The following is an 18,773-nucleotide window of genomic DNA, read 5'->3' as shown; positions in this document are numbered from 1 at the left end:
GACTTTCATTTTACTGCTGTGGTCTGATATAAAAGATGCATTGTTTTAGTGTGCTTAGATTTACTTAAAAACTTGTCATAAAAATATTTTCTGGTAACAAAATGTTCTTTAGTTACAACAAAGTATGTTATATATTAATAAGAACAACAAATAAACAATAATATTCTTAATCCTGTGCATTCTGCCAGAAAATACGATGGGTTCTTAAGTAAATGTCAGACCTTCTGTGGTGAAAAGAAAAGCCACAGAGACTGAAATAACAAAATTAGCGTTTCATGGTTTGCAGAAAAAAAAGAAACTGAAGTTGCTAGGAAATTACAGAAATACCAACTAGTGGTGACTAAACAGAAGAGAGGTAGAGAGGAGCTAAAACGCTATTCTAAGATGTGATCTCTCTTCCTCCCATTTTCAGTCAGTAAGGAACATTTCTCTGTCTTACTGTTAATAAATTAGCTGTTTCAGCTGCAGTACTAACTTCCAAACAAACAAAAAAATTAATCAACCAATTCAAATAACAGCACACCATTACGCTATTTAAATTCAGTTGGCGCATGCATTGTTCTCTGGCACTCGAACAAAAAAATAGATTTCCTTTGAATTCATCACTATCTGTGGCTTCCATCTGTTTTAGTTCAAACATAAAACTTAGCAGAATTTTCAGTGCAAGAGTATGATGGTGAAACTGTTAAAAAAACCCAAAATCTCTTAACTCTAGACTGAATATTCTCATGTCCCTAGAAAGTACAGAATAACTACAGAAACATTACTTTTTTAAGTGTCTGTGAATGAACCCAATTCACTTTAAGATCTTAAAGCTTTATCTAGTCTCATTTTTGCTGAAAAATTATTATTGGAAATAGATCATTTTCATCTATTGTATCATATTGAAATATGAAGAGATGAATAAAAATAAAAATGGGCCTTTTCTGTGCTTACTGTGCCTCTGAAAATTCTTCTGCATTATAAAGCCAAAATGAAAACAGTGAGATGGCAGAGGGAACAGAGCAACCACTTCCATTTGTTACATCAGCAGGCACAGAAAAAAGCAAAGAAACTGACCAGTTTTGAGCAATGTGAGAGGTGCCAATGACAGTATATTCCAATAGAACATCTGCATTCTCTGATTTTGTGCCTTACAGTACCTTTACCTTTTAATATCCTTCCTGATGGTAGATTTAGGTTCAGATAACCAAAGAGGTATTAGTCACCACCTGAGTTGGCAGATTGAAGCAACAATGCTTTGAAACAGCGATAATCTAAATAGTTACCTTGTCTTTGATGAGATATGCATGCTTTTAGTACACAGCAGTTACCACAGGGCTAACTGTTCACAGGTTTCAACCCCTTTGTGTTAGCAGTGTTTTGTAAACATGCACAATAGACAGAAATGTAATTTAATAATGGACTTAAATGATACATTTCTTAAGATTAACATTAATTCTCTGTAGGTAGTAAGAAACAAAAGATCTGATTTAAGAACATCTAAGAAAATTCAATTTCAGCTTCCACTCTATTATAAAGAGGAGGAAAATTAACCGGCTAACTAAATGCTACCTATTTATTGACGCTTTGTAGAAATTTTTAGCACGAAAAAATCCCACCAAACTTTTGGCTTGACATTGTAAATCTCACAATACTGTTACACAATATCTGAATACTACAGGCCTTTCAATTGATTACAGATCTTAAGAGAAACAAGCAGATGAGCAAACTGTCTCACATTAGGAGAACACAGGCCCTTATGGGCACATGTAATACATGTAAAGTCTAGCAGTCTCTAGAAATAGAGAGCGAATGGGACTAAATATAAAATATTTCTTTTTACATAGGGTGTTTTTTTAAAAATTTTTCAATCACTTCAATACTGAGGCTTAATTTCCGCAAAACAAGGCTGAAGTCTTAGATAATTTTAAAGTCTGACTGTGTTAGTCTAATTATAACACCACAAATGAAGTAACATTTGACCAGGCCAAATAAAATGGCTTGGGGTCCCTGTCCCAAAGTTCAACAGTAAACACCACCTGAAAGTAAGTATGGAAAAACAGAATTCAAAAGAGTGAGTTAATGTACAGTGCATAGAAGAGCTGAAACTGAAGCCCACAAATATTAGCTATATTCTTACTGCTGTGGCCAAATGATGTGAACAGAACCCAGAAGGGTAAGAGGAACCAGCATTCTAAAGTGAAGTGTATTCCTGGACTTCTTCAGACAAACAGAAACTGGACAATCAGGTGGATTTTTATCCTCCAGGAGCTTTGAAAAAATATTTGGAAGGACAAAACCTGAATTTATCAGTGGACTTAATTTTCTTTCCAGCTTCCACTGCAAAGGGAAAATTAACTGGCTAACACTGGTAGCAGTGTGATTCCCCCTCCCTTTTGGCTACCTCTAACAGTATGTCTTCACCAACTGGGGTAGAATTTCCTACAGCAAACAAGTACATTTCAAATAAAACTATTAATTTCTTGGGGGAAAGGAGGGAAGGATGGAGGAGGGAGGGTGAAAAACCTAAGATGACACTAAAGCTTAAATTTTAAGCAACTGTAAACCAGTGTTTTCAGTAAAATGCGGCTTGAGATTGACCTTTCATGTGAGTTGAGAAAATACTTAATTTTCTATTTTAATACGAACCTAGAATCTAAATGAGCAATCAGTATTAATTCAAATATGCAGAATGGATGACCCTTTTTTCTTTATTTAGCATAATAACATACCTTTAAGTGGATCATGCTCTGCTCTCATAATGTCAATAAGGGAGTTTTCCAAAGAGTGCATATTCAGACTGTCATACATTCTATTTCGATCCTAAAAGAGAACAAAATCCTTAGTATTGGAATACAAATTCTGTACTTTTTAACAGGAAATTTGATAGGAAGACAAAGGTGCCTTTTAAAGGCTTATACACTCTGGAGATGGACAATGATACAAAAGCTTAAGATACCTGAATTTATTAACAGTAAGACCTGTTTTTATTAACAGTAAGTTTAACAGCATCCAAATATAAAACTAGAGATGCATTGTGAAAGACTCTTCTGTGTGTGCACTTTTATAGTCTGTGATTGCCCGTTTCCTTCAGAACTGCTTGAATTAGTTCTAGTGATCCACAGCAGAGGTAAGCATTAAGCTGTTTAATGAAGGAGACTAATGTCTGCAAGAGCTCAATTTCATTTCATGCAGAAGTTAAATAGTGAGTAAGGTGGGGAACTACAGGACAAGAAGGACAGTCACCTGATATGAAAGCAAGCATTTTCTTGGTGCTTGGCTAAGTACCTTGCATGGGCCCGCAGGCCCCTGCTGAGACTGCACTTCCTGCCTTCTGGGTGACTAATCTGAGACCCTTTGCATACAAAGACTTGTGTTACAAATTGTCAGCACTAAATGGTTAATGGTCGGGAAGTTACAGCTAAATTATGAAAAGAAAATGTCACAAAGCTTACTAATAGATTATCAGCCTTCTAGAGAATGATATTTTTGCACATTAAGTTAAAAAAGAGTTACCACAATGTCTTACAATTATTTTTTCACTGAAGGTAATAAAAGCTATTGTAATAAATCATAAATGTTTTCACTGATTGTATGCTCAACTAGGACATTTTCTCCCATGTTTTCTAATACAACCAAGTTACAGCAACAGAAAAAAGATGAATTTAACTTCTTTGGTCTTTCTGGGATACCTTCAGACTGAAAATAGTTTCTGTGAAACCTTAAGCTCTTCTACTTGCAAGGCTTTTGGCTGGACTGTATTGCACTTAAAGGAATCCTGTAAACATGCCTTAATTTTACTGTTGTCCTCTCTGGTTGCACTGTAGTAATTCAACAGAGTAGGAGGAGATACACCACACATCCCATGACCATTAAAATTTGCTGAAGCTGCAGCCATCCACTTAGTACATATTTAATGGTGACATAAGGTATCTGACCCACATTCAGTGTGACTTTCCATGACAGCTCAGCAGAACATAGATTAATTTCAACTACATCCCCCAGCATGCAGGTATTCTTCATGTTTGGGGAATGAAAAAGCAAGCTTTGAAATAGAGGTTTTCTATGAGTCAGAAACTGACTTAGCAAGTTTTGCAAAACAAGTCATGATGAAACTATGATTTTATTCTCACCTTTCTTAGAAAGTTTAGTCAACTTGATACAATGTTGGGATGAAGAGAGAGAAGCCTTTTTTCCAGCTTTCTCCCTCAAACAACTATAACCAATGTGCCATGGTCATCAGATCCTTTATTTTGGAAGCCTTTAGATAATTTTAATAAGCTAAAAAAGTGTATTTCTCTTGTCTCCTTGCCATGTCCCAGACCAAATGCCACTGACAGTCCACGAGGTGATCTTCAACCTGGTTTGAGAGCCAGCAACTCACCAGTACTATTTTAGCTCACAGCAGCCTTATTTTGGGACTGGTTGGCTTTCATTCAATTCTCTAGCAGTCCTGAGAATCAGCAGAATGAAACTGAAGTGACTAGTCTGCTTCCATGCCCTTGCAGGCTTGTTTCTCAATAGCGCAAAGAACCTGCCTACGATAGTGAACCTGCTTTCTGTAGAAGGTGTGAGCAATGACAAAGCTGGATTTGTTGCCAACTGTCCCCTTGCATTCAAAAGGTGTATCTCATCAAGATTTTTAATCCTTGATAAGTGCTCTTGCAAAAACCAATGTTGAGTAAACAGAAACATGCTTTGCTACCTCTGTAGCTGATAGGGGCAGAGAACTAGCATTTGTAAAAACTGGACTTAACCACATGTGACACTTGGTTACAGCCTCACTAAATAAAATTTTCTTACTTATTTTTTTATTATTGCTGTATACATCTACGATGAGGTAACATGACTATCTGGCAAATGGTCATTATAAAGTAAGACTTAATTTTGCTGTGGGGAGCAGAAGCCTGTAAAAAAGGGCTCTGTCATACAACTGGCCCAATTGGTTGTGGATCTTATAGAAAAACCAAAAAGTAAAACCTGTAACATGCATTTGTGATTCATTTGTAAAGTACTCCAGTGGCTGACATGGTGCAATGATTGTAACTTCACCCTTGCATCATTCCATTTTGCAAGTTCTGTGCATCCAAAGTGAAAGGTCTTGTGCTGCTGGAAGTTGAAGAAAAAAATATTCTCCCATTCCCTTTACACCTTAGAAAGCTTATGTCTATAAAGGTTAAAAAAAAAAAAAAAAAAAAAAAAGAGAGGTCTGTTTCTTTGAATTGTATTACTTCATTTCTGGCAGTGGACACATGCAATATGCATGTACTGTACAATATAAAAGTGTAATGAGTACACTGAAGTAAAGCAAGATGTAAATATGGGAATTGTGTTTTGCTGTCTCACTACCTACATCACCATACCCACTTGTGAGTTTGGGTAATACCTAGGTAATCAGTGCTTCAGACTTGAAAACATCTATTTCAATTTACACTGATGAACAACATACTCTAAAACAACATTATCTGAAATTTAACTATCTCAAAAGGATTAAGTCATTCTTTGGGTACAAGGCGCATTTTAAAACTCTGTGCAGCTAGGCTCTGTAACACTAAAACACTGCTTCGTGCTCTCCAGATATGTAAACCATATCTTTAATCAGCACAGTTACCTACGCAAATATGAAGCTTTCATTTCAAAGCAGAACTTAAAATACTTCAATAATGTAGGTCACAGCAGCAAAGATTTTCTAGAAAGTTCTGCAGAAAAAAATATGCAATGGCTTGAAAGGGGACAGCTCTACTACAGCACATTCTACTCTATCAGGAAACTATTTTCCTCAGTCTTTGGGACAAGCACAAGAAGTACTACCACTGAACGTGATTGTTTTAGGTAGTTTTCCGTGCACATGGAAATAGTCCTAATTCTTGGGACTATCTTTAGTTTCATTATTTCAACACGATTGATAACCAGTTATCAACTGTGTTGAAATAATGAAACTGAAGATAATCTGTAGTACAAAGGCATTGATACATAAGCATATATGTTAATACAAGTTTTGTGTTATCCTGACTCCAAAAGCCCCTTCTGTCAAGGCTGTATTCCTGTAAAATATTTTGCATTTCCCTCAGCTCTGTGTCTCATCAGTCCTGTGCTAAGCAGCTAGTGAGCTCTTCATGTGTCAGAAGGTGCATATCTCCGTGGAATGTCACAGCATAATGCTAGTTTTTTCCCCAAAGCTGACAGTTAACTTCTCCTAAGCACTAAAAATTCTCACACTAGGTTTTGTGGGTTTTTTTTGTTGGGGTTTTTTTTTTGTTTGTTTGTTTTTTAACCTGTATAAAGATTTGAATCCTGCTTGACCCACCATTCCCATACCAGTAATCACAACTGCACTCATACACAGCAGAATGGAAAATGTGTTTTTTGTGTAACTGCCTACAGATTCAGAGGTACAGGGCTACAGATTCAGAGGTACAGGGCTAAGTGACAAGCTGTCACCTCAACTTAGAAGTTAAGACTATGTAAGCAAGCCTACAGAAAAGTGGTAATTCTTTCTGAATTTTTACAATTCAACACAATATAGGAGAAGCATAAAGTATCCTACCCATAGGATACAGTTAGTGCTAGAAGGACCTTTTGACAACACCATCCAAAACACATCTACACAGTGCATGTTTCAGAAGTCCTCCCCAGGGATGTCTAAATGTGGAATGAACAGCAAGAGGGCAGCTTTCTCTGAAGAGCAAGTTTCAACACCTAATTGTTGGACAAATAATTTTTCTTGGTACAATCTATTTAGGACTTCTAAATATATCCATGCTATTTATGCAAAGAGTATCAGGTTTGAGCATTTGCAGAAATTCAGTGCAGTCACACCTCAAAGCTTATATATTGTCACACTGCATAAAGCAAATACAAGGCCAGAAACTATTAAACAGTAAATACAGTTTTGCTAATCTTTAACCACAAACACCAAAAATAGATATTAAGAAGTTAAACAACTCTGAGTTTTGGATACATGCTTTGAACTACTGATCTGCAAGATTACTTCAAGTAAAAAAATAGATTTTTAACATGGGTATTAAATTCATTAAGTGCCAGTATCTTCAAAATACGCTCCTTTACATGTCCCTTATATTCTAAAAAATGTATCACCATCTGATGGGAGGCTGGAAACAAAAGTCATAAAGCTTACGATCAGTTTTGAGTACAGTCTTAGCTGGCTAGAAAAAAAAAAGACTGTAGCTTTGACGTTGCTGAATTAACTGAATTTTTTAAAAGCTCAGTTAAAGAAACTTTTTAAATCACTTCCCAAACTCCAATGTTAACAGGTTCCATTTTTTACCCTAAAACTGACCTCTGAATCAAAATGTGTTCTAAGACTACAAAGTGATAGCTCATTTAATAATAAAGTATTCACAGACTTAAAAGAGTACCTGAATATAGTATTCAGTGTTAACACTAGCAGCAATAACCTAACAATTAAGTACATTATATATCCTAAAATATCATCCTTGCTAACACCTAAACTTAAATTTTCATTTTAGTGAAGGTATATTATGATTATAAGCTCCTTGTTGAAACCATAACTAGTGGAAATGAGAAACTTGATATGAAAACCTATGACAACTACAATTTTAGCTCTGTAAAAAAGCAAGGAGGAAGGCTTAAAGTAGATACATGAAATTGCTTGGTTACTTTCCATGGTGTCATTAGTGGTAAAGCTGAACTATAATATCTGGTAGACATCTGTGAACGGTCAACCTGACAACAGAAGTGTTTTGAAGTTAAAATTACACAATCAGCTATATGAGCTGGCTAAATTAACCTAAAATGTACCAAGAACAGGTCCTGTGGCAGACACACACCTACTTCCCAATTACACAGGCACTTAAACATAAACAAAAAAATCCCAACAGCACGTACTGTATCCATACTGGAGTACTCCAGCTCAAGAATATACATTCATAAGCTGGAAACAAACCAGATATATTATGGAGAGGATATAAATCAGTCTTGCCAAGACTTTAAAGGCAAATCTCGTAGATTTGTATATTAATACCCTCAACAAAATAACTACAGGAACAATTAAACATTTTAAGGGGAAGTTGTTATTCAAGTTTGAGGTTCTTTTTGGGGTTTTAGGTGTGGGTTTTTTTTACCCTCTTCACCACCCCCCATCCCCACTCTCTAGAAATATCTATACAGTCTTCAGTACTTAAATGCAAATACATCAGACCATACAGTAAATGTACTTTTGGATAGATCTTAGGTGAGAACATATTCATTTAAACTTACAGAATAACCGTGCTTTAGCAGACAGAATAAGGGGAGATACTTCACTTATAAATCACTGCTATACTATCACGGCTACTAATTATTTCGTTGAATTTTCCTAACTCTGATTTTGACTTGCATCAATAGAATAAGCTGTGTAACAGAAGCAGACTTTAACAGTAGGAGAGAATTCTTAGTTCATAAAAAGTCATAAAAACATTTGTATGGTAAGCCCCACAAACTTTCTGCTAATTGATTCCTTTGAATCATTCATCGGTGCAGCTCCCAATACTACTTAGTCAAAGGTCTTAATCCTGAAGTTAAAAGCATGGCAGTAGACATTTTTCTCCAGTTACAGAGATCCCCAGTGTGGCCATCAGACAAATACATCGTTCTGGATGTTATTTAATCTGCCCCAGGTAATCAATCGATTGCATTAAAAATCCTGAAGACACTGTTCTGTTGCAGGTATTGCCTTAGTTAAAATAAACTGGTAAAACCTGGCTTATCAATCAGTGTTTGGAGAAATACACTAGTCTGACAATTAAGGTAATTTAACAGCTAGATACTCCCAATGCCTTAAAGTTTCACATCAGCTGCGAAACTCTGAACACTTCTGAAGGAACAGGCCACCTATTTAGGAGTCTAAATATGGCATTAAGAACCCAACTTCAGCAACTTGCTCTTCATCTAGTATTGACTAGTACGTGTCATCTAGATTAGACATTTAAACTGTGCATTTATTAACCAGTACTAAAACCATCATATTGAGAATCTGAAATCCTCTGAATAGAAGCGGTTGTAAGACCGAAGCAACATGACAGCAGTTTATATTAAATATCTAAAACTAACACCTGTTGTGACATACAATCTTAAAAATAATTTTGCTTCGCCAGTGTGTTTTGTTTTCTGTGAAAACAAGCACATTTCAGAAAGAAATGAAAAAAAATAATATCTGCATTTGTAAGACATGGTACCTCACCATAAAAAACAGCTTTTAGGACCATGAACATTGCACATACTGTTTGTATGGACAAATAGGAAGGACATATCAAGGTGAAAAACACCCAGACATGCCGTGTATTACCTTAACTCAGAAGAAACACAGAAACTAAATTCCTATTCACTGAATGCAGTATTTTTACTAGAATGAAAATAGTTAATGAAGTGCATTATTAAACTGTTATAATAGATTTTAGTAAGTTTAATTTGCAAGACATTAAGAATTTATAGTAAGCTTGCAATCAAAATAGTTATAGTTAGCAGACACTGCATTTTTTAAAAGAAATTTAGAAATTGTTAATAAATTAATGGCTAATTTTCCTCATCCAAGGAACATAAATGAAAAAACCAAATACACAGAACAGTGATTTCTGTGCTTGTTTTAGCTACAGAAATGCCAGAAGCGTGTTTTTTTCTTGGGGGAAAAAAAAATATTTTTAATTTTGCACCATTGTTTATTTTGGTGGCTTTTTCTTTTGTAGTTAAGAACAGGGAATAAGAGACAGTATTAGTACTGTTTAACTTCTTGACACGCAACGTAGAAGCCAACACTGGAATCCCACAGGCTGTATAAGGTCAGTGGTGCCAGGTATGTTCTTGTAGAGAATTAGATTATCTAAATAAGGAGCCTAGATTCTCTCCAAGGAGAGAGAAATAGGTGCCTCAATTAAATGCTTAAGTTAGATGGTGTGAATACCTGACAAGATCCCAATTGTTCCTAAATGATTCCAGTACAATCCAGGTCAATCAAACCCCTTCCTATATGAAGTACCTATAATGGTGCAAGCAGTGTGGCAGAACTTCAACTTGCAGACATAGTTTTGTCTATGAATGAACTTTAGTTTGTGTTATCTTACAAACCCGAGGGAGGAAAAAAAAAAAGGTTCTTACTGGGGGTCACATAAGAAAAACGGCTATTGGCTAAATATGCTCATTTTTAAACGTGTTGCCATGATGTTTAACTACTTTTATTTAAAAACAAAACAAAGACTCTTGAACTTTGGAAAATTCCCCTGAGATGTCCTTCATAACTGCTGTAAAGAAAAGCACCTTTGCTGTAACTCATGCAGCCACTGAAGTTTTAACTACAAAGTACAGAAAATCTGCTTTCATCCCTTTAGTGATACACACAATTACTTACTCAATTATCAGTAACGACATTCATTGTCATTGGTATATTAGTTTAATGCCACAAAACATTATTTTCATCAGAAGTTATGTCAGTTCTATACTGGGGACAATCGATCAATGCAAACACCAAAGAATAACGAGGTTTCATGGAAGGGAAAAGCTTTGAATTTGTATGTGATTCCTCTGTGGCTTATCTTGTTTGCATCAGGTACATGTTTTACAGAAACTGGATGAGCAGCTGACACTGCTGAATGCCATTTGGACTCAGCAAAAAATATACAGCATTTTAAGAAACGGTAGCAGTACATTAACTATCTACAGAAAGTTAGTGAAGACACTGGCTTTTCTAAGCTGTTCTCATTTGCTAAGCTTCAGCTAGCTGAAGTTTAGAGGAGAGGTGTTTTGTCCCCTGCCATACATACCGTTGTTAAAGATGGCACAATCGTCAGAAAAGTATCCCACAAAACTGTGAATGATACAGTATGTATTCAACATGCATGCTAACATGTGTTTGCTCTTTGGAAACTTGCAAGAAATGGGTAACTTCTACATACATACAATACTTTCATGCAAATTTTTCCAAATGGCACAAAATTTAATTACTGCTATTTCTGACTATCTTCTGCAATTGCTACTGTATCTTTAAGAACCCTCAATCCAAATACCTCAGCCTTTTATGGAAGGAGACAAAGCAGTACAAATTAGCAAGATGGGTGTTTGACAGCATTGCCATTGCCAAGACAAGTCCTGATGAAAAGAAGCACGAGCTCCAAGCTCTATTTAACTTTTTCATTATGACTTGCAAAACGTAACAGTCATCACAAGGAATTAACCATATAACAACTGTCTAACAAATGAAAAATAAAAACACAATTTCAGTGTAGCAAAGTAATTTATGGAAACATCTAGTACTCCCACAATAGCAGTAGATAACGCTGCAACCCTTCAGAGGATTATTTTTACTGTGTTCTGCAACTATGACTTTATATACATATGGAAGATTTAAGCATAGATGGATCTACAGCATAAAAGTAGCCAAACAAGTCTGTCTAACTGGCTGCTTTGGTGTTCACAGGTACCACCACCACCAATTAAGTGTGCCTGCCTTCTTATTTTGACACCATCTCTTTTGACACCATCTCTTAAACATAAACCAAACCACATACCAACCCCCAAACGGAAACATTAATGTAATGTATTATGAAGTTAAATTGCAAGGATTTTTTTTCTACCCTAGAAGATAAAAATGATTTATAGTTTGAATGCACAGGACTTTTGTTTAGACATAAAATGAGTTAATCTATACTGGATGACCGCCATAGAAGCTTCTGAAAGTTCAAAGTAATAGTCATACTGACTTATAAAACATATTGAATGAATAAATACATTCACAACTTGTGCTTAGCTGCATATGATTTCCAACGTATACATCACCGCAGTTTCAACCTATGATGGCATAAATATTTTTAACCCTGTTCCTTAGACTAACGTCTTCAGGAGACATTTTCAGTGTTTACTTTTAGCTGTTCTTGGAGCCCTCCACCATAAAGCATTACCTATCCACAATCTGTTTTCCCTAATAGATCGGGTTAAATACATACAGAAAGGTACCTTTTTTCTCATCTTTCCAACCACGCAAAAATGACTCAACTATGATACTCCAGCTAGCAAGGGTACTTAATGGAACAGGTCTTCACTGTATAGCAAATCCTCAAGTTTTCAGGTCCAATGCACACACTTGGAGCACAATTTAGGTTATGTCCAAAAGTCACCATTAGCCTCAACAATACTGCAAGTGACAGAGCTTGCCTGGACAGAGTCAGGACATGGCCTCTTGTGCCAAATGAAACTCCACCAGCAAAGCGGTAAAGAAGAATTGGAACTCTAATGGGAAATCTGGTTCCAGGGAGCACCCTTTTGCCACTACTACAGCTATGTAAGGATCAGCTTGCTAACTGATGCAAATACAGCTATACAAACTCAAAACAACTGACAAAACTCTAGGTTACTCTGTGTGAAACCTAACAAAACTCAGCTGTAATAGCCTTATGTGGAGATAAAGAAACATTTTATTTTCTCTGCATATTAACTTTTTTACTTTTGCTGGAATGTAGTAGCTCAGTGTAAAGACAAAAACAGAAGCTGACACACGCGTAAAAAATTAAAACATACAGAATTTATGGAATAGCTGCTTTCTATTTTAAAATGCATTATTTCTAAAATAAGTAGCCCAAGGCTTTTTTGCAACAAAAAAACCCATGCAAAAAACTACAAATTGTTAGAATGGCAACTGAGATTTGAATCCAAAATAATAGATGTCTCTGCTTACAAGAAACGTTATGACTAAATGAATACAGGCAGGAATGGGAAAAATAACATTTTACCAACAGGTAACTGAGGTTAAGGTTAAGAGACTTACCTAAAGTCACATAAGATGTCACTGACAAAGTCCAGGAGGTGCACCCAAATCTTTAGTTCTAAGACACACCCTCCTGTTTAACACTTCTAAATACAGGGCTTCCATTCAAAACATAATATAAAAGTTGCTAGAGTATGGAGGAAAAAACACCTAACATGCAAATGTCACCCTAGAATACCAGTAAAAGACAACATGACAAAGACTCAGAAGGGCAGGCGAACAAAAAAGATCCTGAGTTTTAAAGGAATTTAGAAGAGTATTAGTGTTATCATAGGCAGAAAGTACTTGCTGGATTAAACATTTTGCTTTATTGCTGTGTCAGTGGCTACAGTTTCTATCTTTCTTGACAGTCAATATTCTTAACTGTGAAAATCATATATTGCTGAATGCACAGAAAATGCTGGGGTTAGTTGTTAGAACTAAAAATAATATACAAATACACAATTTGTACACAAAAGTATCAGGGCTGCAACCCCTGTTTAATTCTCCTTTTAAATGAACAAAGTCAAAATGCTACGCAAGACTATGAACACAACAGTTACATACCATCCTTACCTGCAAAGGAAGCAGAGTATTACTGTTGTTGTCAGTTCGGAAAACATTATCTTCAATCCATGATTTTGGCGTCACTGATGGAGTGGAGCGAGTAAATTTAGGAGGAGCTATGACATTACCAGAAAAGGGCTTCTTCAAAGGAGAGATCTGGTTCATAGTTCCTGGAATTCCCATGTTTCCAGTTCTACGATGGTCTCTGCCATGCATTCCTCCCCAGGATATATTTCCTGTGCTCCAGCCGCTACTCTGATTGCTCCAGGGTGACTGCTTCAGAAGAGGCTAAAAAGAAAGATTCATTTACATTATTTTGAAGATACTTGAAATCTTTTTCTACTTGAAAAAAACCCCACAAAACAAACAAAAAACTGTAAGAACCAACCACCAAGTAATCAATGCACAGAGATTTCTATAAACTACTCTTTCCTGATAACATGTAAATTAATTACTGAGGCAAGGAAGTAAACAGCATCATAAAAAAACCTTGTAATTCCAACTCCCCCATACACCCCAAAAACCCCCACAGTAATTGTGCAAACAACTTAGATTATTGTTTTAGTAACTGGTAGCATTCTTTAAAGCTATGCAGTACAACAATTCCAAGGTGTAAAACCATGTTAAAAATAACCCCCTGAGACCATTTTGTAATACATTACTTAGTATTATCTAGTGGGAACTCTGTAAAAATAACACAAGAATTTCAAAAGGGGTAAATTTTTAAAACTATTACTAAAATAATTATTAGCCTACTACTAACAAGTATTTCTACTGAGTAGTAGTATTTCACTACAGCAAGCAGAAACTTAAAAGATTGAAATAGATATGGCAGATTGATTCCACACCCCACACACCCCCCCCCCCCCGCAGTATTTTGAGTATCATTGTCTCAGTATTACCATGCAAGAGCAAAAAGAGGACTGATTACTGTACCGAGACTCTGTTTGAAGGAGCTATCTTAACATTTCCACATTAAAATGTGTTATACTGAAGCCACTGCTCAAGTATTTCTGGAGTAATGAACGGGACTATCTGGGGAATTCTACAGGGTGGAATCCAGGGGTTGTTGTTTTTTGTTTTTGGTTTTGGTTTTTTTTTGAGTTTTGGGGTTTTCTTCATATTTAGACACAGCATGAAGTATTTTTTGTATCATTCAAGTGCCCTATATTCCTCAATATGAAAACAGAAGCAGTCTTTAGAGGAAAGATTTTACAGGATGGTAAGTTTTTATTCCTAAACCACAACTTGTGCTAAAAAGTGACCTATAGTGGTTGTCATACTACCAAGAGGTGGACCCACTGAGCCTGACTGACAGCAAGCAGTACTTATCCTTAGCATTCTCAAATCTGTTCTTGGAAAGGCTTTTTCTCAAACATAGAAATGGGGGGTGGGGGGTGCACATGTGTGAGATATTCTAAGTTCAGTTCTTCTGTGAAGTCACAGCACAGCAATTTTACCTCTAAGTTTCACTGCAAGCAACACTCAGCTTGTTAATTCTAATAACTTAAAAATGTAAAGCATATTAATGTTATATTAGATAAAATAGAACTTTCTGCAGACAAAGATAAAACTATAACAACACCCTCCCCCCCAAAAAAAAACCAACAAACCAAAACCCAACAAACCAACACAAAAACCCACTAAAGCCATTTTTGGTCAAGTAATCAGGAAAACAACCCATTGTATATAATTATAGATAATTATGTTGTAAAACTTGAATACCTGGGTTGGAATTTTGGGAGAGGCAGACACACTATTGTGAAACAAACCTTAAGAGATAATGCTGAATGTTAACAAGCCTGTAATATTGCTAACTATGCTGTCATGGCACTGTTTTAAGTTTACCTACAACTTGTAACTGAGAGAAAATTCCTGTACAGCTCACTGTTGGAGAATGGCTTTGGAATTTGTTTGAAGAGGGTTATTATAGATGTTAAGGACAACCAGCTCCCAATCACGATGCACCCAAGTCAGTTCTTGGACAAGCACACAATGCACAATTCCAGCTCTGATAGAAATGCTTCACAGATCCAGCTCTACCGATTAAACCTGACAGGATTTAATGCTAGAATAGAAGAAAATTCAAGACGAGGCCTATGTAACTTTGGCTTTCCATAACTGAACGATTGGAGCAAGACGTGGCTGTAATGCACTAGCCTAATACTAACGTGGATCTGCTTTTCTCTGATTCCTTACAATGAATATTCCGTTCCAGGTAGAAACGCACACTTACACTTCCATTTTAACACGGGATCGTTATGTCACTTGATTAAAACCGTAGCAGAACTACGGTAACCCGAAACACAGCGCCGTCTTTGCACACAAAATTCAAGTGATTTCGGGCAAACCCCCTGAAAAGGCAACAACCTCGACAGCCTTCCCATCGGAGCCCGCTTTCGGTGACCCGCGCCCACCCACCCGGCACGCCCAGGGGGTGCGGGGGCAGGTTTGGGCTGGGGAAGGGGCTTCCCGGGGAGGCGGCGCCGGCCGGAGCTGTCAGGCTCATTGTTCGGGGACGCCGCGCTCGCTGCGGGCGAGCAAGGGGGGTATTTTGACGGCGAAACTCCTCCTTGACACGAAAAGGAGCGTTTATCCTCTTTTGTAAGAGGAAACCCCCTCCCCTCACATCCCGAAAAGAAGCGGCGGCCCCGGGCAGCCGACGGCGCACCGAGCGGGGCCGGCACGGCCCAGGGGACGCGGCCGAAGCGGCCGCCCCGCCACCTGCCACCCGGAACGGGCGGGGAGCTACGGCCGGGCGCGGGGCGGGCCGCTGCCACCAGCCTCCCGGCCCGATCCCTACGACCGCCTTCCCCCACACCGCGAGCGGGCCGCAAGTGCCCTCCGGCCGGCCGCCCGCGGCCCTGAGCCCGCCGAACGCGACGGGGCGACAGCGGCCGGGCCGGGCCCCGCCCTGCCTCCGCCGCCGCGGTCTCGCCGGGCTGTCACCGCCGCGCAGCCTCGCCCAGCGCCGGGAGAGAAACCTCCCGGCTCCCGCGACCAGCTAAACGAGGGGCGCGGAGCCCCCCTGTCTCGTCCCGGTGCCCTCCTCCCGTCCCCCTCCCCGCCCCAGGGCTGCCCCTCGCCCCAGGCTCCCCCCCGGAGCCGGCTCGCCCGGGCTCCCTGCCGCCCCGCCGCCGCCCGGTACCTGGTGGTGGTTGTAGGAGTTCCTCTGCTGCAGGAAGGCGGCGGCGGCGGCCGCCGCCTGGTGTTGGTGCTGGAGCTGGGGGCTCACAGGGGATCTCCGGTTCTGCTGCTGTTGCTGCTGCTGCTGAGGTAAATTCATCTGCGGCGGCGGCGGGGGGGCGGCGGCCGAGAAGGGGCTGCTGAAGGGCCCGGCGCAGGGGTTGTGAGGCGACACCGGCGAGAAGCTCTGGAAGAAAGCGGGGTTGATCGATGACGGGATCCCCGGGTAGAAGCTGGTCTCGGATTCCGGGCTCGGGGGCGGCATCGCGCTGATCTGCCCGCCGCCGCCGCCGCTGGAGACCGGAGGCTGCTGCGTCTGCTGCGGAGGCGGCGACGAGGTCTGCACCGACCAGGGGGTGCCGAAGCCGGGCAGCGGCGGAGGAGGAGGGGAAGCCGCCGAGGAGGAGCCGCCCCCGCTCTGGTGATGGGGGCTGGGGATCTCCGGGCTCTGCAGGCTGCTGAAGCCAGAGCCTAGCCCGCCGGGCAGGAGGTTCCCGGGGCTGCCCAGCAAGTGGCTGTTCGGGGGGGACTCCATGGGGGGCAGCTTGGCTCTCGCCTGCAGATGAGGAGGAGACGGAGGCGGATTCACGCAGGAGGCGGCGGCCACCCCCACATTGGGGTCCGCGGACACCGATCCCCCCGGGCAGGAAGGGGCGAGCCGCTCTGCACCCCCCCTGTCCGCGCCGCCCTTCTGCTCGGCGGGACTGAGGGGCCGGTGGTGCGGGTAGTCCCCTGTCCGCGGCGGCTCCGGGGGGTGAACGCTGAGGAGCTGGAGCTGCTGCTGTTGCCTGTGCTCCTGCTGCTGGTACTTGTCAGTGGGGTGGCTGAACTGCTGCTGCTGCTGAGGGGGGTGGTGATGATAGTCTGGGGGGTGGTGGTTATTCAGGGGGTGGCTGCTGCCGAGCTGGGCTGGGCTGCTGAGCTGCTGCTGCTGCTGCTTAAACTCTTTCCTCTTCTGGCTCAGCTGAGGAGGCGGCGGCTGTTGCTGCTGCGGTTGCTGCTTGTTTAAATCCTGATGGGGGCTGAGACTGGGTTTAAAGTCAGAGGAGGGGTGGCCGAGAGGGGGGTGTCCTGATGCGGGGCTGCTGCCCAGCCTCTCGCTGCTTGGCTGCTGCTGCCGTGTCACCCCCAGGAGCAGCTCATCCTGCATGTTTTGATGATGCGCAGCAGCGGCCGCTGAGGGGAACGGGGAGGGCGGCGGCGACCCACCGGACACGCCGCCGCTGCCAAGGGAGCCGGTTACAGCGGGTGAGAAGTGGCAGGAGGCGGCGGCACGGGAAGCGGCCGCTGCTGCCAGGGACGGGAAGGACGCGGCGGAGCCAGCGCCTCCTACACCCAACAGCGGGCTGGGGCTGGAAGTCGCCGTCTGCGGGAGCCCGCGGCTGCGATCCCCCACGCGATGGAGGGGGCTCCCCTGACACCGGCTCAGCGGAGGGGTGAACTCCCCACCCCGGCTGTCTGAAGAGACAAAGATAATTAATAACCTTAGGGGGGAGCGGGGAGGGCTTAAACACCCGCCTATCGCAAACCACTACATGAACCAGAAAATAGCCACTTTCTAGAATAAAGCCCTCTTCCTCGCCATCACCTCCACTATGTGCTGGCTTTCTAAAATGTCGGAGCCTTTCGATAATAAATAATCCGATTTCCCCCTCCCCCCCCCCTTCTGATCTATCGGGACCCACGGCAGGGCGGCCCTTCCCGCCTACAGTCGCGCCCACAGGGATCCGCTAGACCGCAATAAATACCCCGGAAAGGTCGTTCCCCCCCGACACCCGCCCCGCTCCCCGGTAGCTTCCCCGCCCGCCCCCCGCTCCCCTCAGCCGCTACACCAGAACGCGGGGGGGCCGCGGGGCGCTTCCCAGCTTGGCACTAGCGGGGAGGGAGGGAAGCCGGCCGGCCGCCGGCACCCCCACAGGGCAGGCGGCCCCAGTTCCCACAGCAGGGCTCCGCCAGGCCACCAGCCGCCTCCCCCGCCCCCACTGCCGACTCGGAACCGGGCGCAACGCCCTTAAAAATGCCGGAACAGCCGTCAACGTTCCGTCACAGCCCCACCCCCTTGCCCACCCGGCCGGCCTTGGTAACGAGCCGGAGGATCCGCCCCCTCATGAATAATGCATCACGCGGGCGGCCCGCCCCTTTTGCCCTTCACTGGCGCGGCTCCGGGCGGGGTGGGCGCTCGCGCTGACCAACGGCCCCGCGCACGGCGCCGAGGAGCCGGGTGGGCGCTCCCACTTCAGCGAGGGGGAGGTGACAGCCTTTTAGTAACCCCCTGCAGACCCGCTGC

General features: G+C 41.8%; 1 protein-coding gene across 4 annotated transcripts in view; it reads right to left on the bottom strand.

Moving 5' to 3' along the window:
* The window catches only part of CPEB2 (cytoplasmic polyadenylation element binding protein 2), a 55,144-nt gene extending 36,662 nt beyond the window's left edge, over positions 1-18,482 (bottom strand). For all 4 annotated transcript variants that reach the window (XM_055701278.1, XM_055701293.1, XM_055701285.1 and 1 more), the window contains exons 1-3: positions 16,449-18,482; positions 13,310-13,588; positions 2,715-2,805 (exon numbers count right to left, since the gene is read on the bottom strand). In XM_055701278.1, coding sequence (XP_055557253.1) covers positions 2,715-2,805; positions 13,310-13,588; positions 16,449-17,636 — 1,558 coding nt within the window. In that variant the 5' untranslated portion in view covers positions 17,637-18,482. The remainder of the gene's footprint in view (positions 1-2,714; positions 2,806-13,309; positions 13,589-16,448) is intronic.
* Between the last annotated feature and the right edge of the window lie 291 nt (positions 18,483-18,773).

Source organism: Falco cherrug, chromosome 1 (genome assembly GCF_023634085.1).
Source record: "Falco cherrug isolate bFalChe1 chromosome 1, bFalChe1.pri, whole genome shotgun sequence".
NCBI classification, from domain to species: Eukaryota; Metazoa; Chordata; class Aves; order Falconiformes; family Falconidae; genus Falco; species Falco cherrug.
Note: the sequence above shows the minus strand (reverse complement) of the source record. Positions and strands in the feature narration are given on the sequence as shown.